Source organism: Rhipicephalus microplus, chromosome 4 (genome assembly GCF_043290135.1).
Source record: "Rhipicephalus microplus isolate Deutch F79 chromosome 4, USDA_Rmic, whole genome shotgun sequence".
NCBI lineage: Eukaryota > Metazoa > Arthropoda > Arachnida > Ixodida > Ixodidae > Rhipicephalus > Rhipicephalus microplus.
The window spans coordinates 206,935,720-206,963,118 of NC_134703.1; the positions used below are offsets into that span (position 1 = coordinate 206,935,720).

Genomic DNA, 27,399 nt, shown 5'->3' on the forward strand with positions numbered 1-27,399 from the left:
TTTACTTTGAGTTTATATAGCAACGTACACGACAAATAAACGCCCATTTTACTAGTTTGTCAGCTTGAGTTTACTTAGCGTGCGCCAATGCACAGGTACCGACGAACGATGTAACAGTGGTGACGAGAAACGGAAAGAAAAACCCTGGATTCAAGCAGGACGTCAGCTACGACGATGGCGCACCAGCAACTGCCGGACTTCGGCGACGAGAAAGACATCTGCAAGGCGTATGTCATCAAGGCAGAAGCATACTTTGAGCCAACAAAGGTGACAGAGTCAGCCAAGAAACGGGCGTTGTTGGTGGCAGCCTTAGGTAGTCACACTGTCCAGGTACTATCAGGAAGAATAGCGCCTAAAAAGCCTAATTCTTTGAATACGAGGACGTCATGAAAACCTTGGACTAGTTCTTTGATCCCAAGCGCCATGAGATTGCCGAAAAGTTCGGCTTTTTCAACCGCTGTTAGCTGGACGGTGTGTCTGTTCAAAAATTCATTACTGAGATTCGCCGAATCGCTGATAACTGCAATTTTGATACCATGCTCGACCGAATACTGCGGGATCGAATAATGTGCGGCATCACATCGAGTGCACTGCAGAAGCAGACGCTGCCAAAGAAAAATCTCATGTTAGAGGACGCCGAAACAATAGCCCTCGCAGCGGAAGCAGCAGAGAATGGTGCCCAGAAAATGAATGGCGAAGCATCAGCTGTGCTCAGAATCAAGGCGCAGTCCTCCATGAGCAAAAAAGGTACTCGCTGAATGCGGGCGTCGTGGTAGTGTCAGACATAACAGTAATGCCTGCCGTTGGAATAACGTGCGTTGTTATTGTTGTGGTGGACGCGCTCATCTAGCTCGAAAATGCCAGAATGACCAAACCGCAAAGTCTCGAACTCAACAAGCACCCTCGGAAACACGCGGCCGAGTCCTGGCTGTTAACGAAGGGGAAACCGATGAAGGCGTTGATGAAGCCTGCACATTTGAACGCTAAAATCGACGCGGGAGGAAACTGTGAAGCCCCCAATACGACGCAACTTCACGTGGGGAGGTGTTGACGTATCAATGCTTATTGGTACTGGTTTACCAGTCGGCGTCATGCCACGTCAGGTTTTTGAGCAGCACAAGAACGCTTGGCCTCCGCTGAAGCCATCACGCATAAAGCTGTCATGCTATTTGGGAAAATTGCCAGTCCTTGGAGAGATTCTGCTGCCGGTATCGCACGTAAGTGCAACCGTAGAATGCCCGCTGGTAGTGCTAGATTGCTGCGGTCCAAGTTTGTGTGACCGAGACCTAATTTTTCTTCTGAGCGACGCAGGCTCCCCTGTTCTTAGTCTCTCAGATGAGCCGCCGACTGTACAGCCGTCCTCGAACACACAGGTCCTTTCGGATCTCCGAGTTGGCAGACGTCTTCAGCTCAGAACTAGGCCTCATCAAAGGACCTGCGGCGCACCTTCATCTGAAGGAGGAAGTCACACTCAAGTTCTGTAAGGCCCGCTCTATTCCTTTCGAGCTACGCGCCAGTTTCTGAAGAGCTTTATTGGCTGGTGGCCCTAGGCGTTTTGTCACCAGTGCCACATTTCGAATGGGCTACGCCCATTTTACCACTGATTAAGAAGAAAGGCACCGTTAGGATTTGTGTCGACTTCAAGGTCACCTTAAATGCAGCTTGTGAGCTGAAACAGTACCTATTGCCAGGAATGAATGACATGTTCGCGTCCTTAAACGGCGGCAAGCATTTCAGTACACTAGATCTAAGTGATGCATATAATCAAGTTCCGCTGGATGACGAATCGCGCCAGTTGTGCGTAATTGACACGCACAAAGGTCTTTTCTGCTACACTAGATTACCTTTCGACATTGCCTCTGCGCCAGCCATTTTTCAACGTAGGATGGAAACTGTTCTCCAGGGCTTATCGGGCGCGCAAGCTTATCTGAACGATGTCTTGGTGTCCGAAAAAGCAGGAAGGAACGACATGGCCAAAGTCGTTCTGCAACGTTTCCGGGAGAGTGGTAATAAACTACACCTTGATAAATGCAAATTTTGGCAGGCGTCTGTTACCTATCTAGACCATCGATTCAATCGGCAAGGGCTACACCCACTAGAAGAAAATATCGAAGCAATCGTGGATGCGCCCAGCCCAAAAAATGTAGCCGAGCTTCGTTCATTTTTGGGCATGATCGGTTTCTGCTCGAAGTTTTTGCCGAACATATCGTCTCTGCTTTTTTCATTGTATCGGCTACTGAAAAAAAAGCAGACCTTTGGACTGGACAGAAGAACAACAAACCGCGTATGACAAAGCAGAACAGTGTTTGCTGCAGACACGGGTGTTAGTGCACTACCACCCTTCACAGCCGCTGAAACTAGAGTGCGAAGCATCGCAAATAGGCATCAGTGCAGTGCTTTTTCACACAAAAGGGAACAGGAACAAGCTTATTGGGTTCCATTCGAGAACATTGTCAAAAGCAGAATAAATTTATTCACAACATAAACGAGAAGCGTTAGCTCTGGTATTTGGAGTAATGAAGTTCCGTGATTAACTTCTAGGCGGAGAATTCTTACTGGTCACAGACCACCAGCCGCTCCTGGGCCTGCTGAGATCGGATCGGCCCAATCCACCGCTGGCAGCTGCTCGTATACAGCGCTGGGCGCTGTATTTGGGCGGATTCCGCTACAAGCTGCAGTATTCTCCAGGCAAGCAGCTCCTGGACGCGTATGCCCTCAGTAGGTTGCCACGAGAATCTTCTGAGTCAATCGTGGACGGCGAGCCACCCGAGTACGTTTCGGCCTTTGCATCTGTGCAGGAGAGTACAGTATCGACAGCGGAATTGCAGTTGCTAACCGCAAGTGGCCCAGTGCTGGCCAAGGTTGTGCAATACACAAGGAATGGGTGGCCTACAAGTGCTAAAGCACTACAACAAAGATTACTCCTCTTTTTCGACCGCAGACTCGAGCTTTCGCTGGCCCACCGTTTGCTCTACTGGGGCCGTAGGGTTGTCATCCCAGAGAGCGCGCAGCATGGAATGTTGCAAATGCTCCACGAAACTCATGAAGGATCGTCGGCAATGAAGGCAATCGCTCGGTCTTCTTTCTGGTGGCCTGGAATGGACAACGACATCGAATAAATGTCGGCGAGGTGCACAAGCTGTATTCAAAATTGACCAATGCCGGCATCTGCCCCGCCAGTTAGCTGGCCGACATGCCACGGAAAGCTGGTGAAGAGTACATGTAGATTTCGCGGGGCCAATCATTGGAAGCATGATCCTTGTTCTTGTAGATGCTCCCAGCAAATGGATTGAGGTCGTATCAGAGAAGCAGGCGACCACATCTTCGACTATCACTTGCCTGCGCAGCTTGTTCAGCAGGTTCGGCATTCCGCAAACCCTTGTTTCAGATAATGGAAAGCAGTTCGCAAGTTAAGCGTTTGCTGATTTCATGAATAAGAACAACATAACTCACCTGCGCATGGCTTCGTTCCACCCCCAGTCAAATGGCCTTGCATAGAGAGCAGTTTGGACTATGAAAGATAAACTGAAGAAGACTAACCAGGGCCGATTAGAAGATTGCCTTTGCAGACTACTCTTCAATTACCGGAGAACACCCTTCGCATCGGCCAAGTCTCCTTCGGAGCTTCTCCTGGTATACGAAATTTGATCTCGTCTGGACACGTGTTCCCTCCACCCTGATTGCAAGAAGATAAGGTGAGTCAGATAAGTGGACCCTGGCACCGGACACGAATGTTTACATCCGCAACTTTGGCAAGGGTGAAAAGCGGAAGACCAGCACGGTGAAGTCAGCCGATGGAGTGAGGATGGTGACAGTCGAGACGCCAGAAGGACTTGTTCGGATACATGTAGATCAAGTTCACTCAAGGCGAGACTCGGTTGAACCCCACCGTGACAGGGAAGGGGAAAGCATGCTTATGTCGAGAACTACGCAAGAAACTTCCGGATCAGGGCCAAACCTAGAGGCGGAACTCTGTGAGCCACCACTACAGTGGCAGCGATCATCCCCAACCTAAGGCCAGAAAAAGCAGACTCCAGGGAACCTACAGTGACCACAAAACTCCGGTGTTCAAAACGACAGTGGAAACCTGTGCAGCATCTCCAATATTATTGATGGAGAAGTGTTGTAACTGAAGTGTCACCTTTATCAGTTTTTGGCTCAGTTATAGCCAAAGCTTCTATCTCTGCCTTTTTTCTTTTTCCGTCTTTACTTTGAGTCTTTATATTGCAACGTACACTGCAAGTAAACGCCCAATCTACCATCTTGTCAGCTTGTGTCTACTTCGCTTGCAGCAACGCATAGGGATCGACGATCGACGTAACATTAAATGACAGTTATTTGTTGCAGTACCTACTCAAAATAATAACGCACAAAAATATCAATACATATACACACCAGGATCAAGCCATTTCTTGTGAGAAAGCTATTTAGGTAGGCACCGATGATTAAGACCCCCATGGCCTGTGTGGAGGACCACAATATGTCTTGTCAGGCCTGAAATGTAATGTGACACAGTCTAAGTGAACAATATGCATGCCCCTTCTCATTAGAGTACTGTTCACAGATCACTGTAGTCAATGATCACCTAACATGCGGTCTCCTCTCAACACAAGAAAAGTTTCTGTTTGTGTTTAAACAGTGCCCTATAGTCTCAATGAAATATTACAATTTGCAAAAGTGACCATTCCTCACTTCTTAAAATAAAAACTTAGCTAGTTGGCCGCCGAGCAATTGATGTTACATAACATTTATATGCACTTCTAAAGGAAGCAGTCTGAGAAGCGTCGAAAAAGTTTTCAGGGAACTTTTTGATCAGTGAAACATGGAATCATTTAAAATCAAAAATCCCCTTTCACAAACTCTTATTGCCATTATTTTTTTTATCTTAAGGACCCATATTTACTTTGTCGGTGCTTACCGGCTTAATAAAAAGACTTTCTTTCCTTTGCGAGTTTATTTTACATGAACACAGGTAATGTTCTAGCCATGACAAATTTTACTCTCTCGTGTTTCATTGTACTGTATGCCACAAATAAAACAGCACTACAGTCCCGACGGGTTTTTCGGACATAATAATTTAGACTTGGATAATTTTATTTCACAAATGCACTGCCAAGGTTCTCATTTCACTAATGCATTTATGCAACCAATTTACCGGACAAATGTATTTTCTAAATTCAAGTTTTCAGACTAACTTGTTGGTTTGATCTATGACGCTCCATTTAAGAGCCGCCATACTATATTTTTGTAGGCATGGATTAGTTTGATTATCAGTGGCTAGTTGTCTGCCCTCTAAGTTTAGAAGCGTGCACAATGTTTCAGTTTTTGAGGCCAAGACTGATTTTCTTTAGCTAATGAAACCGTAAAATATCACATTTACAGTCAGCCCTATTATTATCTGTAATACGACGGTAGGTTGTTTGTTATTATATAGGCGTTTCTTTTGTGGCCGTCCTTGCGCACGTGGTCATGTTGGTTCATGTTAGTTCTGTGCCAAGTGTGTGTGAGGCGTGGTTCCTGTCATATGCTCGCTGCTGTTTGCGATTGCTCAGTAGCACTCCAGGTGGTCACGGTGTTCGGCTATGTTACGCCTGGGAGTCTACACCAAACGTCATTGTGCCTGCAAAGGGAATCGGTGTCAAGGCCAGCGAGCAAGCCGGCCTGACGCCATGATCTCAGTGACGTTATGTAGCCCGGCGACGCCAAACTGTTTTACAGAACGCACGGCGAGCTCCCTCAACCCGCGAACCCGATCGCAGCCCAACGATGGAAGCAACGCCATTGAGTGTGCGAGTCTAACGCAATGCGTGGCAACATCACTTGTCCTTAGGTGCAACCCAGCGGAGCGGCTCCAGATTTGAGAATAATGACGCAACCCAGAGCTGGGTCCCCATTGGAGAATTTTAACACGACCCAGCGGCAGTTTCGATCAGGCGTTGATGACGTAAAGGATCACCTGGGGCCTACAAAGAACCACGCGGCGCTTCGCCAAGGAGCCGGCGTATGCATCACAGAAATGACATCTCGGCTCTTCGAGTCCTTAAGCTGTCAGCCCCTGTGCTGAATATCTAACGCCTCTATTTCTTCTGTACATAAACCTTGCCTTAACTCACCGTTGCCTTGTCCGCTCGTCTATTAGCTCGGCGCAGAAGTAGTCGTGAGCTGTGAAATACACGCTACCAACGAGTGGTGACCTTGGCGGCCCGTGACCTCGGTGCACTACACAACAGTGTCGTTGGCAGTGCGAGTCGTAACAGTGGTGGCAGCGGTGGGATCGGCCAGCTAGCGATATCGATACAGTGAGTGCCTGATGTTTTTCCTTCAGTTCACCAGACTGCTCTAGCACAGGCTATAGTAGTTTAGAGAAAGCTGTGTGAAGAATTGGAGTGAGCATTGATTGTTTTAAGCCAAGTCAGAGCGCGTTGAAACCAAAGTTAATGCGGAGGGTGTAAACACAGCAGTGTATAAATATTGCTTGAGCGTCTTGCTAGTCGAGCTATAGTGGGTACGGCAAGTATAATCTTAACAGGGGAAAACAGCAAGAGGCTAGTGTGAACGATGGAGAACCTTAAAGTGGAGGCACTCATCGAAATTTGTGAGGAACATGGCCTTATTGTGGGCCGTGCGAAACGAAGGCAAGCGATTCTTGAGATCTTGAAGGATGCAGGAGTGACGGCGGAGGAAGCCGATGAGGCCTGGGCGGATGTCAAAGCACGCTATGAGGAGGCTGAAAGGCGAAAACTTCGCGAAGGCGAGGAAGCTGAAATGCGACAACGACATGAAGACGCCGAGAGACAGGAGCACCTTTATTTTTTTATTTATTTATTTTAATAATACTGTCAACCCTCACTTGAGGGTCATAACAGGGAGGGAGGACAATATAAGTACAAACAGAACACCTAAAAAAAACCACTAAGCATTAAACACAGGAAAACAGAATGGGCAGTACTTCAACCATAACCAAATTAAGCATCAATTTCTCTGTCAAAAATTTGTACATCAGTACTATTAATAACATGTTGGGGTAAAGAAGTCTATTGTTCTATAGCATCCGGGAAAAATGACCACCGAAAGATGTCAGTGCGAGTGCTGAAAGGTTCAATGGGGGCATCATGATTCAATCTAGTGCTACGTTTTCAGGGAAGGCGTATGTACTCGTCTTTAGGTATTTTGAGTATCCCTTGGATTATACGAAATAATATGTTAAGTTTTTGTTTCCGTCTTCAAATTTCCAGTGATTCTAAATTGCATGAATTTAGCATATCAGTTACTGAATCCCGCCTTCTATATTTAGAGCACATAAACCGAGCTGCACGCCTTTGTATACGTACTAACTTGGTGACCAAGTGTTTCTGGTGAGGGCTCCAAACCACAGAGGCGTATTCCAATCTAGGTCTAATATATGTGTGGTATGCAAGCAGCTTTACGTGTTTCGGCGTTTCACCTCGAGTTGAAACGAATAGAATTGGTAATCCTACAGTGTTCACAGGCGCCTAGCGTAGCTTCTGGAACATATCAAGTTAGCGGTCAGAGATTTCAGGACCAACTGCAATCGTTCGTACTTAGCGAGAACATGGCGAAGTATCTCGTCAAGCTCGAACACGTGTGTGAGTGAAATGCCTTGGAGCGGTCTCTTTGGGCAAGGAACCTATTAGGCCAGCCAAGGCTTTCCGGCAAAGGTTTCAGTACGTGAAAAAGAATGATGAGTCACAAGTTGACTTCGCGTTCTGTCTTAAAGGCAATCTAATTGAATGCCTCAAGGGTGAAGATGTTTATGACAATTGAAATAAGGTGGTAAAATGCATTGCGATGGAGCAATACTACCGCTGCAACAAGGACGACGTCAACCTTCCTGGCGAAGTGTCCAACTTGATAACGTGGTTGTCGAGAGACGTGTTTAATAGCTATGACGAGGTTAGGAAAGTGCTCTTGAGACGTCATAAGTTGTCAGCCAAGGCTTTCCGGCAAAGGTTTCAGTACGTGAAAAAGAATGATGAGTCACAAGTTGACTTCGCGTTCTGTCTTAAAGGCAATCTAATTGAATGCCTCAAGGGTGAAGATGTTTATGACAATTGAAAAAAGGTGGTAAAATGCATTGCGATGGAGCAATACTACCGCTGCAACGAGGACGACGTCAAGCTTTGGCAGCAAGATAAGAATGGCTGAGTTTAGCTAAACAAGGCAGCAAAGCTAGTTGAGGAGTATTATACTCGCCGAAAGTTGCATAGCAGGGCAATGCGCATTGAAAAAGTAGAAATGAAAGAGAGATTTTCAAAGAAACCTGATCAAAGGAAACCCACTCCGCTTCGTGTTTTCAAGAAGGACTCGTCTCTTACGAAGGACACTGTAGGGGAAGGGCCAACGGAAGCGGAGAAATTGAGTGAGGTTCCTGAGCAGAGAGAGAGAGAGATAAAGATGCAAGGAAAGGCAGAGAGGTTAACCAGACGCACATCCGGTTTGCTACCCTGCACTGGGGAAGGGACGAAGGGGAGAAAAGAGGTTGCAGAGAGATGAGAAGGTACACACAATCACGAGCACACTCGGGGAGCACACACAGTCTACAGGCGGTTGCTCAGGTTTGTTGACATTAGGTAAAGTAGCAGTGCTTTAGTCGCTTTCTGCGCAACTGAGGCAGATGCCCAAGGTCCTAGTATCTTCTGCACACAAAATGGTTGAGGGTCAAGTTGATTCAAAACCATTCGGAGCTGGCATCGCTGTGTGTCGTAGCAAGCGCAGCTGCACAGGACGTGTTCGATGGTCTCTTCAGCTCCGCAGTAGTCGCATGTAGGAGTGTCTGCCATACCAATGCGAAAGGAGTATACCTTTGTAAATGCAACACCCAACCAAAGGCTGCATAACAGTGTCGCATCGGAGCGGGAAAGTTGTGATAGTAGCTCTATCTTGAGCGAAGGATCCATTTCATAAAATTGACACCTTTGGAAGCTGGTAGACGACCAGAACGTGCGTGTGAGATCTCGAGCCAGCAGGTAAAGTTGTTTGCTGCATCATTCCTTGATAGAGGAATCGGGACTACGCGGGTTCCTTCATGGACAGAGTGGGCTGCATCATCGGCTAATTGATTTCCGACAATACCGATATATCCAGGCAGCCATTGATATATAATATCATGCCCTCGTGCTAGAGCTTCATGATGGCAATGTCTTATTTCTTGTACCAATCGTTCATGACTCCTCCTACGCATGCCAGGCTGCAAACTCTGAAGCGCTGCCTTCGAATTACAGAATATGACCCATTTTCCTGGACGTTCTTGAACGAGATATTGTAAAGCAGCCCTTATAGCAGCAAGCTCTGATGCCGTAGATGTAGTCATATGCGACAACTTAAACTTGATTGTTATTGCTGCAGCCGGAATTACAGCGGCACCTGATGAGCTGCTGGACGAAACGGACCCATCAGTGTATAACTGCATTCGGTCCAACTACAACTCATGTAATAATAGCAGTGTTGCATGCATCAATGCTACTCTGGAGTGATTGCTTTTCTTTTTGATACCCGAAATTTCTAGACGTACTTGCGGCTGGTCGAGGCACCACAAAGGACATGTCATTCTCGTAGCTGGCGTATATCCTGAAGGAATGCTGTTTAGGTGCTTGGCTATGACGTCTGAAAACGTAGCACGTGGTCTTCCGGAGGGTAGAAGGGCCAAGTGGCGGTCGGGGACACGGCTAGCATGTCGAATGTGCGCTCTGAGGCAATCCACAACTCTGTATGTCCTGAACGGATGGTCTTTGGCAAGCATGATTGTGGCATAAGTAGAAGCGCATCGGGGCAGTTCTAGGCAGATACGCAGAGCCTGACTCTGCAAACTCTCCAATGAAAGAATATTGGATTTGCAAGTGTTAGTCAGTACCGGCAAGCTGTAGCGCAATAGACCCAGAAAGAGGGCCCTGTACAGCTGTAGCGTGGAGGCCACAGAAGTTCCCCATGCTTTCCCGCACAGGAATTTCATTATATGTACAATAAATAGCAGTCTCTTCTTCAAGTACGCACAATGCAGGCTCCACGAAATACTTCTGTCGATTATTATGCCCAGGAAACGATGCGTCCGTGCATATTTGACACTCTGCCCATTGATGTAAACAGGGTATGGCGTCAATGGTTTGCGTGTAAACGCCATCAACACGCACTTCACAGTTGATATAGTTAGGCCTTGTTTCTGAAGGTAGGCTGTTGTGAGGGTTGCTGCCCGCTGTATTCGTGCACGCACCTGAGGGCGAGTAACTGCAGCACTCGAGAGGCAAATATCATCGGCAACGCACTGATATTCCAAGGGCGTTCGAATCACGGAACCCGGTAATCTACTACAACTGCAAAAAAAGAAAGGGCACATCGCGGCAAACTGTAAACAAAAAGTTGGATTTCGCAATAATCAGAGAATAAAAAAAAACAAACAAACATGCGGTTGTTAGAGCCATATCTTCAGGAAATTAGTGTGAATTGGAAAACGTGTTGAGCACTTCGAGACTCCGTGGCAACCATGCATGGACGTTGTGTATTGAATGCGAAGCGTTTCTTAGCAAACTTCGGTGACTTTAAACGTATCTATCTATCTATCTATCTATCTATCTATCTATCTATCTATCTATCTATCTATCTATCTATCTATCTATCTATCTATCTATCTATCTATCTATCTATCTATCTATCTAGCCACTTACGTTTGGGTGCTCTCGTGGTAATCCCCTTAACTTGGCATGAACCAAAATTAGCATGGAAGGGTAAGAAGGTTTGAAGAAGATGGCGCACTGGTCAACACATGAATGATGTCACAATTCCGTCACGTACGTCGTCGAGCACTTACCGCCGGACAGTGGCACATACAATTCAGCGGGTATGTGCCGCTGGTATGCCGGTATTTGCCACAGGTGATTGAAACTTACTATCTACCCAGAAACCAAGAGAACACACATAGACAATTTTAACACATGGTTAAAAAATACGCGACATCGGTATCGTGCACTCGATGTATGCAAAGAATAAATGTCGCAGTCCCAGCGGGAACCTAACCCAAGCATTCCGCGTTGCAACGGAGGATTTTACCACAGAGCTACACCCGGTCTCAGAAAAGCTTCTTAAATAGACGCTAATCTTCGTAACACGTCAATAGCGTTCGCAGTGCTGCCAAACCAATTTTATAAACATTACATATGTGCTCCTTTGATACAGCCGTCACGTTGGGTTAGCTTGAATTGTGGTAAGTTGTCATGCGCTAAAGTTGATTTTAATAGCAGTGTCCAGGGCCAGCTTTGCCGATAGAATCAGCACTTCATATCAGCTTCTGGTGTTGCTAATGCGCATACTCTAGTTGGCATTGTTGCGCAAGTATAACCAACTGGTTATATAAACGTCTGCAATTCTTCATCATAATGTCTGTGTGCAACTATTGTAAATACCTTCGGAGTCATCATTTCACGACATTTCATTCAGTAAAAAATTGCAACAAGGTCACCTTTCCTCCGCATTTTTCGTTATTCTGAAGTACGTGGGATCTGCCGAATTTTTTTTTCGTTAGTGTCGCTGGGCGACTTACAGGAGAATGCGCGTGGATCAGGCAAGTCGCCGAGGAGCAGAGTGCTTGTTTACCAATCGCTACAGTTGTCATTGAAGGCCCGTTCGGTAAGCTTCACACAGAAGTGGCTGTGTCTGCAGCGCTTCACGATCGTTTTCTCATCTTTTTTCAAATAACTCTGAGCGGCTTCTCAGGGAGCATGGTAAATCTTTCTTTTCCAAATTAGCGTACACGATTCTCACGCAATCGCAAGTGAAGAAGCTTTAGCAAGCAACTTGATCTCGTTGAGTGTAGTGAAACACAACCAGGAAAAGAGGCGGATCTGCATGACCTGGGCGGAGAGGCGATGGTGACTCGGACAGCAAACTCTCCGGGTGAGTCACTCGAACAGTCACTCGAGCCGCCCGTTATGGAAGCTGTCTCTGTCAGCGGAGGAGATGACATGATGCGATTGGAAGAGAGCGGAAGAGGTGCTGCGCTGTCGCCTGTAGCGGAAAGTTGGAGTGAGCTGTCGAGGGTAGACCGAGAAACTAATTCAAGAGCAGCGCGAGGAACTTTCAATGAACGCTCTAATAAAAAGCGTAAAGCTCGGAACAACCAAAAATGGTGCTTTTTTTTGAGAAGGCAGGACTCCTGTTGCGGAGCTACACAACATTGCAAGGTCGCAAGTATGAGCAGCACTCGGTACCACAAACCTATCGTCGCCAACTATTAAATCTAACGCATCAAAAAGCGTGAGCAGGGCATCTTGGCGTAAAAAAGACCAAAGCCAGAATTTCCCTTGAGTTTTATTGACTGAATTGCTGGAAGGATATCGAAGATTTGGTACGCTCATGCGACACTTGTCAGTGAGCGAGGAGGTCAATGGACGAATGGTAAGCACAAATGAAGCTTGTGCCAATTGTCAAAGAACCTTTTCGGCGCGTAGTAATTGATATCGTCGGGCCGTTGCCAGATTCAAGGCAAGGTTGTCGGTTCATCCTCACGGCTCGCTGTGTAGCCACGAAATTTCCAGAAGCCATACAACTTGAGGAGCTCCAGTCCCCTCATTTCGTCGATGCACTGCTATGTATATTTGCACGCGTCGGATTTCCTTCTGAAATCTAACGTGACAATGGCAGTGTCTACACCAGTTGCCCTACCTCTACCTTTTGGATAAATGCGGAATAAAATTAGTGCACAGCTCAGTCCATCCCCCGCAATCTAATTCGGTATAGCGTATTCGATTCGTTATGAAACAGATACTGACAGCTCTTTGCAACGAGCACAAATGCGACTGGGAAGCGTGAATTCCTCCCGCTTTGTTCGCTTTGAGATCAGAGGGAGGAGGGTGAGAATTTATTAGAAGGCAGAGAGGTCGGTTTTAGCTAGTTCGCTCTAGCCTGCTACTCTACACAGGGGATAAGGGAAAGGGGAAGGAAAGAGGGATGAAGGGTGATGATGGAGACAGGAAGAGGTGGTGCGTACGTACAGTAGCCACTTAGTAAAGTACCCTACAGTCTAGTATCTAGTCCAGTGCTATTTATAAAGTCTAGAACAGCTTTTGTAGCAGTTTTTGACAGTGTTTGGTCAGCTCCTTATGAGAGCACTGGTTTTATCCCTGCAGAGCTTGTGTATGGCAAGAGTTTGAGAACACCATTGCGAATGCTACGTGAGTCCTGGGAGGGATTCCGTGAGGACCCTAATGTAGTTGCGTATGTTGTAGACTTCCTTCAGAGCCTTAGAAAAACGGAAGATCTTGCGGTAAGCAAAACGAAGGCTGCAAAAGTGTTGTTGAAGGAGTACTACGACAAATCGGCGAAGAAACGCACCTTTGAAGTGAGTAGTCAGGTAATGCTGCTGCCTGTCTAAAAGGAACAATCTTGAGGTTCATTGGAAAGAGCCTGCCAAAATAATATCGAAGCTTTCTGATACCAATTATAAAGTGAATTTAGGAAGGGCAGCCGAACAAAATTACCAACAACAAGTTACCACAGTAACTTGATGAAACCATACATTCAACGCCAAGTGGTCGTAAATATGCTTTTGAATACTTCAGAGGAACAAGAAGCGAAAATTTTACTTTTATTGATTCGCTCAGCAGTATTACACCCTATATCCTCAGCGTATACGTGTGTATACAGGTGGTTCTTCTCATGCAAATTCCTCCTTTTCAGCTTTTGTCATTCGATACTTGGCAGTAGAACAGACATTCAAATTGTTTCGAGTGAAGTCTTCTACTGTTGCGGAACTGTTTGTGATTCTATCTACGTGACGCTTCATGGCGTCCGTAAAGGAGCCACCAGGTGGGTCATTTTAAGCAATTCGCAGGCAGCTCTAGCGTCGCTGCAAAGTGTCAGGAAACTGTTTTTAAACGATTCCCCGTTATATGAGACCTTCAAAGAACATAAAAAAGCAATAGTTATTGATTGATATGTCAGGTTTAACGTCCCAAAACCACCATATGAATGTGAGAGATGCCGTAGAGAAGAGCTGCGGAAATCTTGACCAGCCTGGGATTCCTAAACGCGCACCGAAATATGAGCACACGGGCCTACAGCACTTTTGCTTCTATCTAGAATGCAGCCGCCATAGCCGGGATTCGATCACGCGATTGCGGGTCAGCAGGAGAACACCTTAGCCACTAGACCACCATGGCGGGGCTGGAAAACAATGTTGCGTCGCCCGGCCCAAAATTTTTTAGTAAAAACACGGCGAAACTACAGTATACAAGTCGGCACTTCTGCCCTTTTGGGACTGCAGCCCACACACACGAAGATGCTGAAGAAAGGAAGGCACCAGACCAGCTAAAACTAAAAACTGATCTTTATTCACTAAGAGCCTACAAAATATACTTTTTCCGCATCTCATGAACACCGCACACGAGCAAATCAGCATTGTACAGTCATTCACATAAAGTGATGAAACCTTTACCGTGGATGATATAATCTCACATCTGGATCTTGTTCAACAATTGAATATCTTTATCATTCAGCAAAATGGAAGGGAGACCAATGCTCATGACCTTATGAGACATGATGTCCTCATAATGTGAGAATGCATTATGCGAAATAATGTTGTACACTTTTCAGATGTAACCATGATTTTTTTCATACAACAACGCAATTTTTATGATTAGGAACACTTGTTTAACTTCTTTCAATTTGTGCAATCTTCGATCAATTTTCATGAGTATGGAGTCAAATACATTCAAAGTTATCTCTCACGTAGACTTCCGCGTGTGCCAAATTGATAGTTTGAATATATCTTCCACCTGTGCAGATAAGTTTTCCTGCATTTTTTTGCAGTTGTGCACACCTTCATTCCCTATCGAAAAAAAAAGTGCCGCCATATCCACGAAGTGAATGATGATGAGTGGGCGAAGCTCCGGAGGTAAACCTGGTAAACCATGAATCCTCTGTACATTTTGCCCACTCGATTTTATTACATCGCTCCCCCTAGCGTACGTCGCCGCACTAAATCGAACGATTGCCTTCAACCAATGACACGCGCCATATGTGGCATCATTCCTATTTTATAAGATCTCGCGTCTTTCATCAACTACAAGTACCGCTTTCTAGTTTATAACATCTTGCATCTTTTCATCATCAGCTACAAGTACCACCATCTAGTAAACACTACAAGAACTAAACGAGAGGTGGCTACATACGGGAGACGGTACCGCCATCTAGTGAACACTGCAAGAACTAAACTAGAGGTGGCTACATACAGGGGACGGTACCGCCATCTAGTGAACACTGCAAGAACTAAACTAGAGGTGGCTACATACAGGGGACGCACAGCCCACGCCCTAAGGAGCTTCGCCCCTAAAACAGTGTTTCCAGTGTCTTCCAGTGCGTTTGTGTGCGCCGGACGACACTGGAAATGCTAAAGAGCATTTCCCAGTGTACTACAGCGCGCTGGGGGGGGGGGGCACAGGAACATACTGTGCAGCGTTGCCGGTGTCGCACAATGCGCTGAAACGCACTGGGTTACACTGTACAGCGCAGCCCAGCGTGTTGAGGCGCACTGGGAGGCACTCGTCATGCTGTAGTGTCTCTACCGCTTACTGAAAAAATTTGCGGCACAATGGAAGAAACTATAGGTGCCATCGGTGCACTTTCTGTAAGACTTCATATTTATTCGCGAAATGTCTAGCGTAAAATTTACCGAACATGATGGAATTCTGATCTAAGTGCTTTACCTATATATATATATATATATATATATATATATATATATATATATATATATATATATATAGACGTAGCAAGGCAAAAAGCGCATATATATATATATATATATATATATATATATATATATATATATATATATATATATTAGGCAATCGATGTCTGTGTGAGTGCAATCATATGTAGAGCGCGCGCGTCAGGTCGCCACCAGAATTTCGCTGGGGAGGAGGACATCAACCAAAATTGTGTTCCTGAAGGGGGGCAGGGATGAACATAACTTCTGCGTCGTGTTTTGACTATGCCCGCTCTTGGGGGGATGAAGGAGGCCATGAGAGAATTTTCGGAAAAAAAGCCCCAGCTCACCCAAGAGTGCCCCTTCCCCTCCCTGGCGCGGGTGCGTTTTCCTTAAAGTTTGATCGTGTTTCGTCAATGTATTTCATAAACGGCATCGATAGAACTGATAATTCGCAACACAGCTTGACAATAGTATCAGTGTGATAATCAAGACCAACCTACTCTAGCTGTGAGTGAAAATATGACAACTCGTGGGTCAGTTATGATAAAAACTACAAATCGGTTAATAGACTCTTTCTATCTGAATATCTACGACCTTCACAGCAACCGTGGCAGACAAAGTAATGGCCTTAAGCATAATAATCGTTTTGGCTTCAATGAACTGCTGCGGCTGTCGTACAGGGAACGTAAACGATAACAAGAGAAAATAGTTCCAAGCTATCGAGAAAGAAAATCTACAGTATTCAGTGAGCAGTTCATATGAACACTGTTTTTTACACAAGTATGACTAACCACATAGCGAGTCATTAGGATTGCCGTAACATATCTGCAGCTACGCTAAGAAGCCTTGCGGCAAAACATGCCAGATGGATGTGATCCAAAGCAACCTGCAAAAAGTAAGCTGACGATCACCTGTTAGTTTGGCGGGAGCAGGCAGAGATGGAACCCTGTGCATGTAAGCGACCAAATAAAAATACATAAGACCTGGTATAATTTTAGGATGAAGAAAAATACGTGCATTCGAGTCTTTCAGGTGTGGTGAGGCGGTTTGGGTGTCAGACTCAGGACGTGTGATCAGTTCAGGTAGTAGGTTGGACTCTGGATTTTTCAATTTTTTTCTTTTTTCCCCGCTACATACGTGTTCCAGCCCTAATTACGATATGCGTATGACCAAAATTTTCAAAAACAGTTTAAAAGCCAGATTTCGGCCGATAATGGGTGTCCCAGTCTGCAGCGCCATCGTGTCTCGTTCAGGGTGACAGTGTCTCAGTTTGAGCGTCACACTTTTTGACCAATCAGGTATGGTGCTGGGCCAGTGCCACTGGCTTTTGCGATGGGGATTGTTATGCCTTCGTCGTGTCGTGACTTCCTTCTTGTGTCTATATTTGCACATACCTTATATAATGAATGTAGTGTTCCTACTTAAAATAACGGAACAGCATTAAAGCTTCAGTATGGAACTGGCGTCCATCTTAATCTGCTTTATTTTTCACTTCATCCTCCTCTTCTTTCCTGCCCCGGCCCTCGCGCTTCTTCATCTTCTGTCCAAAGGCTCATACCGCTTCACCCTTCCCGCTTTCTTTTAATTACCCCTCCTGGGGTAATACTTGAAGACATTCCCAATTGAAGCACATTCAACAGATCCACGTTCACCAGTGTACCAGACAGTCTTCAAAATTCCGTTCTGGGTGGCTGTCTTGGTCACAAAGTAAGGCCCATAAAATTTGGCACTGGAATCTCTTATTCCTTTTCTCACTAGTACGAGGTCGGTGACTTGAATGTCTGGCATGTCTGCTCGATGCCTCTTGTCGAAATTCTTTTTCATTCGTTTTCGGTACCTCTCCTCCTGTGATTTTTGTTGCCTCTCCTCGACAATCTTGAGGTTTTCCAAGAGTCCCAACTCACGGTCTGCCTGCAGAATAGGGGTCTCTCCTGTAGAAGCGTACTGTGGACTGCACCCCAAGCCACTGGTGTAGGATCGGTTATGATGTTTTACGGCTGCTTCTAAAGAACATTTCCATCCCCCAGGAAAACTATCGTACATCTTGATGTATTGTTTCACGTCCCGTATGGCACGTTCTGCAAGCCCATTCGCCGCAGGATGGTATGGCGCACAGAACTTGATCGATACATTGTGATCTCGAGCCCATCTTACTAGCTTTTCACTCTTGAACGCGGGGCCGTTATCGCATACGATTGTCCGCGTAGTTCTAAACATGTCCCTTTCGAGAAGGGTTATGACGCTATTTGCATCTTCTTTTCCTGCTCGTGCCGCGACCATCCTGGTGCATTCATCTATGGCCAGCAGAAAAGCTTGCGTTTTTCTGACTCCTTCCCGTTTCTTGTTAAGTTCGGCGAAATCCAGGTGAACTACTTCAAAAGGCACGTTCGAGTGGCAAGGTAGTATCATGGTGTCCGTAGGCTGTTTATACTTGACTTTGTGTACTTGACACACATGGCATGAACGAACGTACTGACTAACGTCTTTCTTCATGTGAGGCCACGTAAACCTCTTGACCAACTTGTTGTAGGTACGCCAAAAGCCGTCGTGTCCTCCAGATTCTGGGCTATCGTGGTACAAGTAAAGCACTTTGGAAACAAGAGTTGGTGGGACTTGATACCGACCTTCCGTAAAAACCAGTTGTTCTGAGCCTTCCCACAGCTTCACTTCATTGATTTCTTCAGATTTTTCTGTGTTGTTTTGTACCATCAATCTTGATAGAGCATCTGCATCGGTTAAAAGCGGTCCTGGTCGGTGCGAGATGGTAAAGTCAAATTGCTGCAAGTAATTCACCCATCTGGCGATACGCCCTTTAGTTTGGGTCATATTCAAGAGATGAGTGAGTGCCTGGTGATCGGTGAACAAAGTGAACTTCGTACCTTCCAGGTACGTGCGGAAGTAGTCAACGGCCTTCAGAACCGCCAGTGCTTCTTTTTCCGTAGTAGTGTAGTTTGTTTCAGACGGCTTGAAAGTGTAACTGTAGTAACCGACTACGTGTCGCTTTTCTCGGCCAGATGCTTCAATACATTTTTGATACAACACTGCACCAGTCCCATAATGTGAGGCGTCAGTGTTCAATTCAAAGGGTAAAGTGAAATCTGGTATACGCAGAACGGGGTCAGAAGAAATTCTGTGCACCAAGTCACGGTAGACTCTCTCACATTCGTCACTCCATTCAAAGGGAACTTCTTTCTGCGTTAAGCGCGTGAGGCATCTAGTTTTGACAGCAAAGTCCTTTATGAAAGATCGGAAATGTCCTGCCAATCCCAAAAACACACGCAGTGAATGGACGTCATATGGTTTCTTCAACTGGGAGATCTTCTCGACGGACTCTTGTTTTGTGCTTTTGGTGTTCCCATCGAAGACTCTTCCAAGAAACACCACTTTTTGTTGAAAGAATACACTCTTCTTAAAATTAACCTTGAGATGTGCCAAGCTCAAGGCGTTTAACACCTGAGACAGATGGTCCTGATGCTCAGCCTCTGTTTTGGAGAAGACTATAATGTCGTCTATGTACACATTACAAAAAACACCAAGGAATGGCTTTAGGACGTCGTTCATGATCTTCTGGAACCACGCTGGCGAGTTTTTCCAACCGAAAGGGAGCCGGTTGTATTCGTAGAGATCGAATGGCGTGATAAAAGCGGTGTACATTTTTGTTTCTTCGGTTAGTGGGATCTGCCAGAAACCTTTGCATAAATCGATGCGGGAAAAATGTCGGCAACCCCCGGTCTCATCTATAATTGTGTCGATCTTCGGCATAGGAAATGGTATGAGTTCTGTCTGACGATTGAGAACCCTGTAGTCGGTGCATAATCTGAAGGTTCCGTCTTCTTTCGGTGCGATCGTTATGGGAGAAGCGAAGGGTGATACCGAAGGTCGTATGATATCAGCATCTAGCATCTCCTGCAACTCTTTCTTGAGCCACATCTTTCGCTCCCTTGACATATTGTAAGGTGCTTTCCGGATGACGGTCTTGTCAGCGAGTTCGAAAGGAACCTTGTGGGACTTCATCGCCTGAGGATAGCTTCCTATGCATACAAGTTCAGGGTAGGTCGTTGCGATATCCGCCGCGCACTTGACAACTCGTAGATTATCTTGTCTACCTTGATTTGTCTCGTTCCTTGCTACTCCTTCTACTAGAACCACATCGTCCCAGTACACGTTGATCTTTAGTTTCTTTATATCTGGTCTTGATAGCAAAAAGTCGTACGTTACCCCCTCTATCACCAACACTTCGCTCTCTATTTGCTGACCCTGGAACTCGATGTTTACCAAGGCCCACTGATCATGCAACGTTACTTTTCCATCATAGCCTTGTACTCGTAGAATTCTTCCACTATGCAAGCGATTTGCATCCACCAGCTTGGCATTTATAATGGACACAGAAGCACCGCTGTCTACCAGAGCCATCATATGTTTGTTTCCTACTTTGACGGGAATGTGAAGTAGGCTAGAGCAACTTAATTAAACAGTCTCATTTGGAGTCATCGGGTGGGACTGATCACCCTCGTTTATTAGTTTTTTTTCTGTCGAATACTCCTGAGCTTCAGTGTCGATATTATTCACTCGACCTCTTGGAACACGCCAGGGCAAGTTATCTGTGCGAGTTGCGAGGTGGCTCGGTTCTCGCTGAGCGCGGCTTGACCAGTCCGATTTACTCCGACTGAAACAGCTGCTTGACTCGGCGGTTATGCTTGTTTCCGAAGCTGATGGTATGTTCTGAAGACACGCGAGGAGGTCATCTAGAGTCTTTGGTGACAGTATTTGCACTTGCTTCAACACGTTAGTGTGCAATCCATGCATTATTAAGGCAACTACGGCCGTAGATGGAAGCAAAGGCTCCGCCAGCTTTAAAAGACGGCGTTTCTCAAAGAAGTACTCGACAAGGCAGCTTTGCTCAGACTTGAAATTAAGCGCCGTGTTCCATCTTTCTACTGGATTGCTTCGGAATGCAGTCAAAAACTTTTTCCTCCACTGGCTCCAAGAGTCGTCACTGTCTTCCAGAATGCATGTTTCATACCACTTTCGCGCAACACCTCTCAAGTAAACGCGCATGTTGGTGATTTTAGCCTCATCAGAGAGCCACTTGTTTTTTCCAGCGGCATATTCGTAGAAATCAAGCCAACTTTCTGGATTTGAAGACACACCGTCGAAAGCATCAGGTTCTACGAAATTAGGTGTCGGTCTCTCAGCATTCAGAGAGCTTATAAGAGATGTCATTATTTGGTTTTGTTGAAGCATCTGTTCTTGTTGCAGCTGAAAAGCTTTCAAAACGAGGCTCACCTCTTCCGTCGAAGATCGTGATCCTGAGTGTTTTCGACGCGCTGGTTCAAGAACTAGGTCGTTGAAGGTCGCCACACGCAAGTTCACTTTCACAGCACCTTTCCGTCGTAGTTCAGTAGTGTCTACGGCTGCCTTTTCCACAACCAGGTTTACGAGTTCTTCCGAGCTGAGCTCACGAGGTAGGTCTACCGCTGCTTCGTCTTGAACTTGGTACTTCGAAAAGATGATCTCCTCGGAGGTCTCGTCTATGAAGAACGTCACCCACATGATGGCTTCGATGGCCGGCTGCGCCAAAATAATGTAGTGTTCCTACTTAAAATAACGGAACAGCATTAAAGCTTCAGTATGGAACTGGCGTCCATCTTAATCTGCTTTATTTTTCACTTCATCCTCCTCTTCTTTCCTGCCCCGGCCCTCGCGCTTCTTCATCTTCTGTCCAAAGGCTCATACCGCTTCAATGAATACTGAGATACATTTGCCCATTGTGTAACAGGATATTTCAGATGGTTCCGTGAGAAGGCAAGAAATGAGCCCTGAAGTACAAATAAAACAATATATATATTCCAATACATTTTTCTCTGGGGCAAGGTGATGCTCCGCAACGACGTTTGTTACGTGTAGCATAATGTCGGGAATAATATGATATCACGCTGAAACCTCTAAGTTTTACATATCACTAGAATCACAGGTGAACACTGGTGAGAAATAAACTATACATTTTTACACACAAGACATGATTTGCTGAAAAGGTTCTCAGTTAACTGCACATAAGGAACAGCAACTTTTCAAAGAGACCGTCATACAGACAAGGTCACTTCAGCACCAATACGTGACTCCCGTACAAAATGTTTCTGTACCATTTCAGATGAACACTAGCTAATGCTGTAACAAATAATTACAGCCTTTTTGGTGGGAAAGTCTATGAGCAAAGTGTTATCTCCCCCTGTTCAATGTAAGTTTATGATTCGCCTCGGTGGTCTAGTCGCTAAGGCTCTCAGCTGCTGATTCATAGGTCACGGAACCGAATCCGTCAGCCTCACACATGCTTGCCTCAACAAAAATGTGGCCACGGCGGCCGCACTGTCGATGGAGGTGAGAATCCATGAGGCCCGTGCGCATAAATCTGTATTCACGTAGATAGAGCGATGATGCAGTGCTCAGAGTATCAGCCTCACGTGCAAGACGTCTGTGGTTCGTATCCCGGTGCCGTGCAGTTCTTCACCAGATTAAAAAGTTTTCTGCGTGATGATTCAATAGGAGGATGATTCAATACAATAGGAGACCTGGACCTCCCCAGTGATCACCTGTAGTAACCTGTTCCCGCACCAGAGAAGGACTAACCACCCTGGTGCTGGATCTAGCCACTACTGTCCACATGCATATTCCATTATCACATGACCTTCAGTCCCAAGCGGCTGCTAAGCAGCTGACCACGGCTGCGGTCAGATCTGCAATGCAACAGAAGGCACTAAGAATCTCTTGGTCTGGAAAGGCCACTATTTGAACCTGCACTTGGCAACGTTCACCGCTAGAACCATATCTATTGAGGCGAGTCTAGCTATACTACTCGAGGAGCTAGTGGATAAAAATGGAATGCAATAGGGCTCAGTGAGATAAGGAGGGCAGATGAGGCTCATGCAGTGCTACGGAATAGGCACACTGCTATCATGGCTTGGCTTACAGAAGAGCACTCAGCATGGCTTTCTCATCCACAGAGATATAGCAGTTAACATGGAGGATTACCATAGGGTTAATAAAAGGACGGTATGTATCAGAATTAACCTCAATAAGACGTACAAGATGAAGGTGATAGAGGCTCACGCGGCTACATTCAGCCACGATTGCACAATAGTCGAAAGCTTTTATGAGGCATGAAATAAGCAATGAGTAAGGCAAAAACACAGTATACTTTACTGATGGGCGACTTCATTGTAGAGGAAGGAAAGAAGCAGGCAGGAGACTCACAGTAGAAGATTATGGCATCGGTACTATAAAACTAAGAGGGGAGTTGTTAGTAGAATCCACGGAGCACAATAATTTACAGATCTTCTATACGTTCTATAGAAAACGCGAGAATCGTAGGTAAACATGAAGGAGCCTCAATGGTGAAAGTAAGAACGAAGTATACATTACTCTGAATGCACACTCAAGCCTTGTGCAGGATGTGGAAGTGCTTGAAAATGTACGATGCAGTGACCATAAAACAGTAGGGTTCTGAATTCACCGAAATTTGAAGAAGGAACGACATAAACTTATGCGCAAGAAGCTAATCAATGAGAAAGCACTTAGAAGTAAAGTACAAGGATTCAGAGCCTCGCTTTAGAATAGATATTCAGTTTTTATTGCTCGAACCAGTCAGCGTTGACGTAATGAATCTGACGAGCACCATTACGAAGTGTGCAGCGGAAGATGGAGGTACGCTAGTTGGACAGCACACTCGCAAGCTGTCCCAGGAGACGAAGAATCTCATCAAAAAGCATAAAAGCATGAAAGCCTAAAACAAAACAGACAAAATAGAACATGCAGGGCTTTCGAAGTTGTTTATTATCTGATGCAATAAGTTCTGACTTGGAGAGAATTGAACACGCTCTAAAGGAGAGAGAAAGCGTCAAAGCGGTTCAGAGGAAACATGAGATGAGCAAAAACCCAATGTGTGCAATAAGGGACAAATAAGCCAAAGTTACTACCAATATGGAAAGGATAGTTCAAATGGCAGAGCAGTTTTACAGTAGCTGGCACAATCCCGACCATAACGTAAGAGCTAGCAGTATCACAGATGACAGTCCTGCAGTAATGACTGAAGAAGTCAGAAAAGATTTGGAGGGGATGCAGAGAGGCAAAGCTGCTGTTGAAGATCAGGTAACATCAGATCTGCAGAAGCACGAATGACAGATTGTGTTAGAAAAACTAGCCACTCTGTTACGAAGTGTCTCCTCGCGGGGAGGGTACCGAAATTTTGGAAGAATGCTAACGTTATCTAGATACATAAGAAAAAAGGATGACAGCGACTTGAAGAAGTACAGGGTGATCAGTTGGCTCTCCGTCGTATACAGGCTATTTACAAAGGTAATTGTTAACAAATTTAGGACAACACTGGAATTCAATCGACCAAAGAAACAAGCAGAATTTTGAACAAGCTACTTAAAAATCAATAATCGATAACATTCCCACTATCAACCAGATAATAGAGAAGCACTCAGAATACAGCCAACCGCTTTACAAAGCCTTCAAAGATTAAGAGAAGGCGTTTGACTCAGTAGAAATATGAGCAGTCATGCAGACACTGCTGAATCAGGGCGTCGACGAAGCATATATTAACATCCTTGAAGAAATCTACAGGGAATAAACTGCTACCATAGTGCTTCGTTAAGAAAGCAACAAAATACCAATCAAAAATGGTGTAAGGCAGTGGAATAGAATCTCCCCATTTCAATTTACAGCAAATTTAAAGGAGGTTTTTGGAGGCCTAGAATGGGAACAGCTAGACATAAGTGTTAATGGAGAGTACCTTAGTAGCCTACGCTTCGCCGATGACACTGCATTGATGAGTAACTCAGGGGAGGAATTTCAATTCATGATTGCGTAGTTAGACAAAGGGAGCAGAAAAGTATGTCTTAAAATTAATTTGCAGAAAACGAAAGTAATGTAAAATAACCTCAGAATAGAACAGTGCTTTCAGATAGGTAAAAGTGCACCTGGTGTTTAAAAGACTACGCGTACTTAGGACAGGTAATAAACGCGAAGCCGAGCAACGAGATTGAAGTAACTAGAAAAATGAAAATGAGATGGGGCACATTCGGCAAGTACTCTCAAATCATGACTGGTGGATTGCGCCTATCCCTCAAAAGGAATGCATAGAACAGCCGGATCTTGCCGGTACTTAGCCCTGCCGCGGTATTCTAGAGGATAAGGAACTCGGCTGCTGACCCGCACGCAGGTCGTGGGATCGAATCCCGGCTTCGGCGAGTGCATTTCTGATGACGGCGGTAATGTTGTAGGCCCGTGTGCGCTGATTTCGGTGCACGTCAAAGAACCCTAGGTGGTCGAAATTCCCGCAGCCCTCCAGTACAGCCCCCAAATGGTCGAAATTTCCGGAGCCCTCCACTCCAGCGTCTCTCATAATTATAAGGTGGTTTTGAACGTTAAACCCCATATATTATTCAATCAATCTAGTACGCGTCTCTCATCATCATAAGTAGGTTTTTGGACGTTGAACCCCTATTATCAATCAATCAATTTTCCAGTACTTACCTATGTCGCAGAAACCTGTGCCTTACTAAGAGGGCCCAGCTTAAAATAAGAACGACGCAGCGAGCGATGTAAAGTAAAATGATAGATGTGACCTCAAGCGACAAGAAGAGGGCAGAGTGGATCAGAGAACAAACCGGGGTTAAGGATATGATAGTTGAAATCAAGAAGAGAAAATCGACATAGGCCGGGGATGTAGAGCGTAGGCAGAATAACCACTGGTCATTGAGGGTAACTGATTGGATTTCCAGAAAACGCAAGCGGGTAAGGGGGAGACAGAAAGTTAGGTGGGTAGAAGAAATTAAGAGGTTTTTGGGTATAAGGTGGCAGCAGCAAGCACAAGGCTAAGTTCACTGGCGGAACAGAGCAGAGTATTATATCCTGCAGTAAACCTATCCAGGCTGATGATGATGATGCTGATGATGTTGATAGAGAAAAAACGGCAGGTGGCTGAAATTTACGGGGACCTCCCGTACAACCTCTCTCATAATCATAAAATGGCTTTGGGAGGGTAAACCCTGAAAATAATATTATTCTAACCTAGCTTTACAATAGAAAGAGATGAAGAAGGCTGGCAGGTTAACTAATTGTTGATGTGATGTGTGCTGCCACTCATTAGGGAGAAAAAAAAGGCTTTGCTATAACGCACATCATCTGAGCACAGCGGTATTTTTCTTTGGAAGCGCGCTGGGCGATTTCTGACAATGTAACTAGATACCATCGGTCCTGCACAGTATGGCAATACAATGGATACATTTTTATGGTACTTCACTTCTGTGATACAAATGAGCTTATGAAATGTATATACAGAAATACAGATACTCCTAAGTATATATAAGATACTGTCACGATGCTTACCCTTCCAGGTGTGAACTTGTGTGAGCACTTGTGAGTGTGAACAGACGTAAATGCGAGTAGCTTTAACTTTGACAACAGGTGAGTATGGCATTGAATGACTGTATGGGAGCATGAACGTGAGTTATTATGTGAAGTACACGTGACTATGTACGGGAGCGAATGCAAGCCGTGAAATAAATTAGGATGAGTATGTGCAGACCCATGTTTTAATCTGTTCAGGGGCTGTATGCTGTGAGCGGGCGCACTGGCACTGTGCTGTGGACGCTGTCGGCAGCGGAGGATGCCGTGGTCGAACGCTCCAACATGTACACGGCGCAACACATCCGCGACGTGGACGACGACGGCACAGCTGATCTGCTGATCGCCCACGGAGGCGACCCACTGCGTGAGCCCGGCGCACCCTCGGACCGCCTGGCAGGCCGCCTGCTGGTCGTCAGTGGGCGCTCGGGCAAGCTACTCAGCTGGGCCATGGTGCCGGATAGCCGGGAGACGTACTACTCTCCGCAGTTGATGCTTTATCCCGACGGCACCGAGCTCGTCTTGTTCGGCACTGGGGGCGAGACTCACGGCGGCTCATTGTGGAGCCTTCCACTGCGCCAGCTTCTTGCCGGCCGAGTTGATGAAGCGCGGGCCCTCTATACAGACCCCAACAAAGGTATCATGACACCGCCCGCTTTGGTCGACGTCACTGGTGATGGTGTCGCAGACGTCGTCATGGCTGCATTCAACTCGACCGTGTTCGCGCTAGATGGCCTCAGCTTGGAGCGACTTTGGTCGCAGCGCTTCGTCCAGTCTGAATCGTACAGCACACCGGCCGTGGGTTACTTCAATGAGGACAGGACACCCGACTTCATGGTCAGCTACCAGACAGGGCCGGGCTTCCCACTGTACGTGTCTAGCCAAACGACTGTTTTGGATGGTCGCACTGGTCGACCACTGCTGCCACACCCCGTGCACTCCGCACTCGGAGCGCAGGCGTCACCGCTAGCCATCAGCATGCCCGGCGTAGGCCATGACGTCTTCCTCTACTGGCTTTCAGATTGCCATGGCGACCGGAGTTCTGTACGCGAGCACAAGGAATTTGCGCTGGCTGCCGGCACTAGTGTGTTTCTACGCAGCCGAGCAGACTTCTGCCGTCTGCGCTTCGGATCGCGTCTCTACACGCGGCTCTACGCTCTGTGGTCCAACGCCGAGCCACCTGGCGCACTTCTTTACGACTCAGGTGAGCACTACTTGGGAAGAATCAGTGTTAGTTGAACAGGTGGCTTCAGTGTATTATTGCGGTTTCT

At 46.0% G+C, this 27,399-nt stretch overlaps 1 protein-coding gene across 2 annotated transcripts in view; it reads left to right on the forward strand.

Moving 5' to 3' along the window:
* Positions 1 to 27,399, forward strand: part of LOC119172507 (uncharacterized) — a 297,206-nt gene that overhangs the window by 263,022 nt on the left and 6,785 nt on the right. For both annotated transcript variants that reach the window (XM_075893950.1, XM_037423642.2), the window contains exon 4: positions 26,330 to 27,332. In XM_075893950.1, coding sequence (XP_075750065.1) covers positions 26,330 to 27,332 — 1,003 coding nt within the window. The remainder of the gene's footprint in view (positions 1 to 26,329; positions 27,333 to 27,399) is intronic.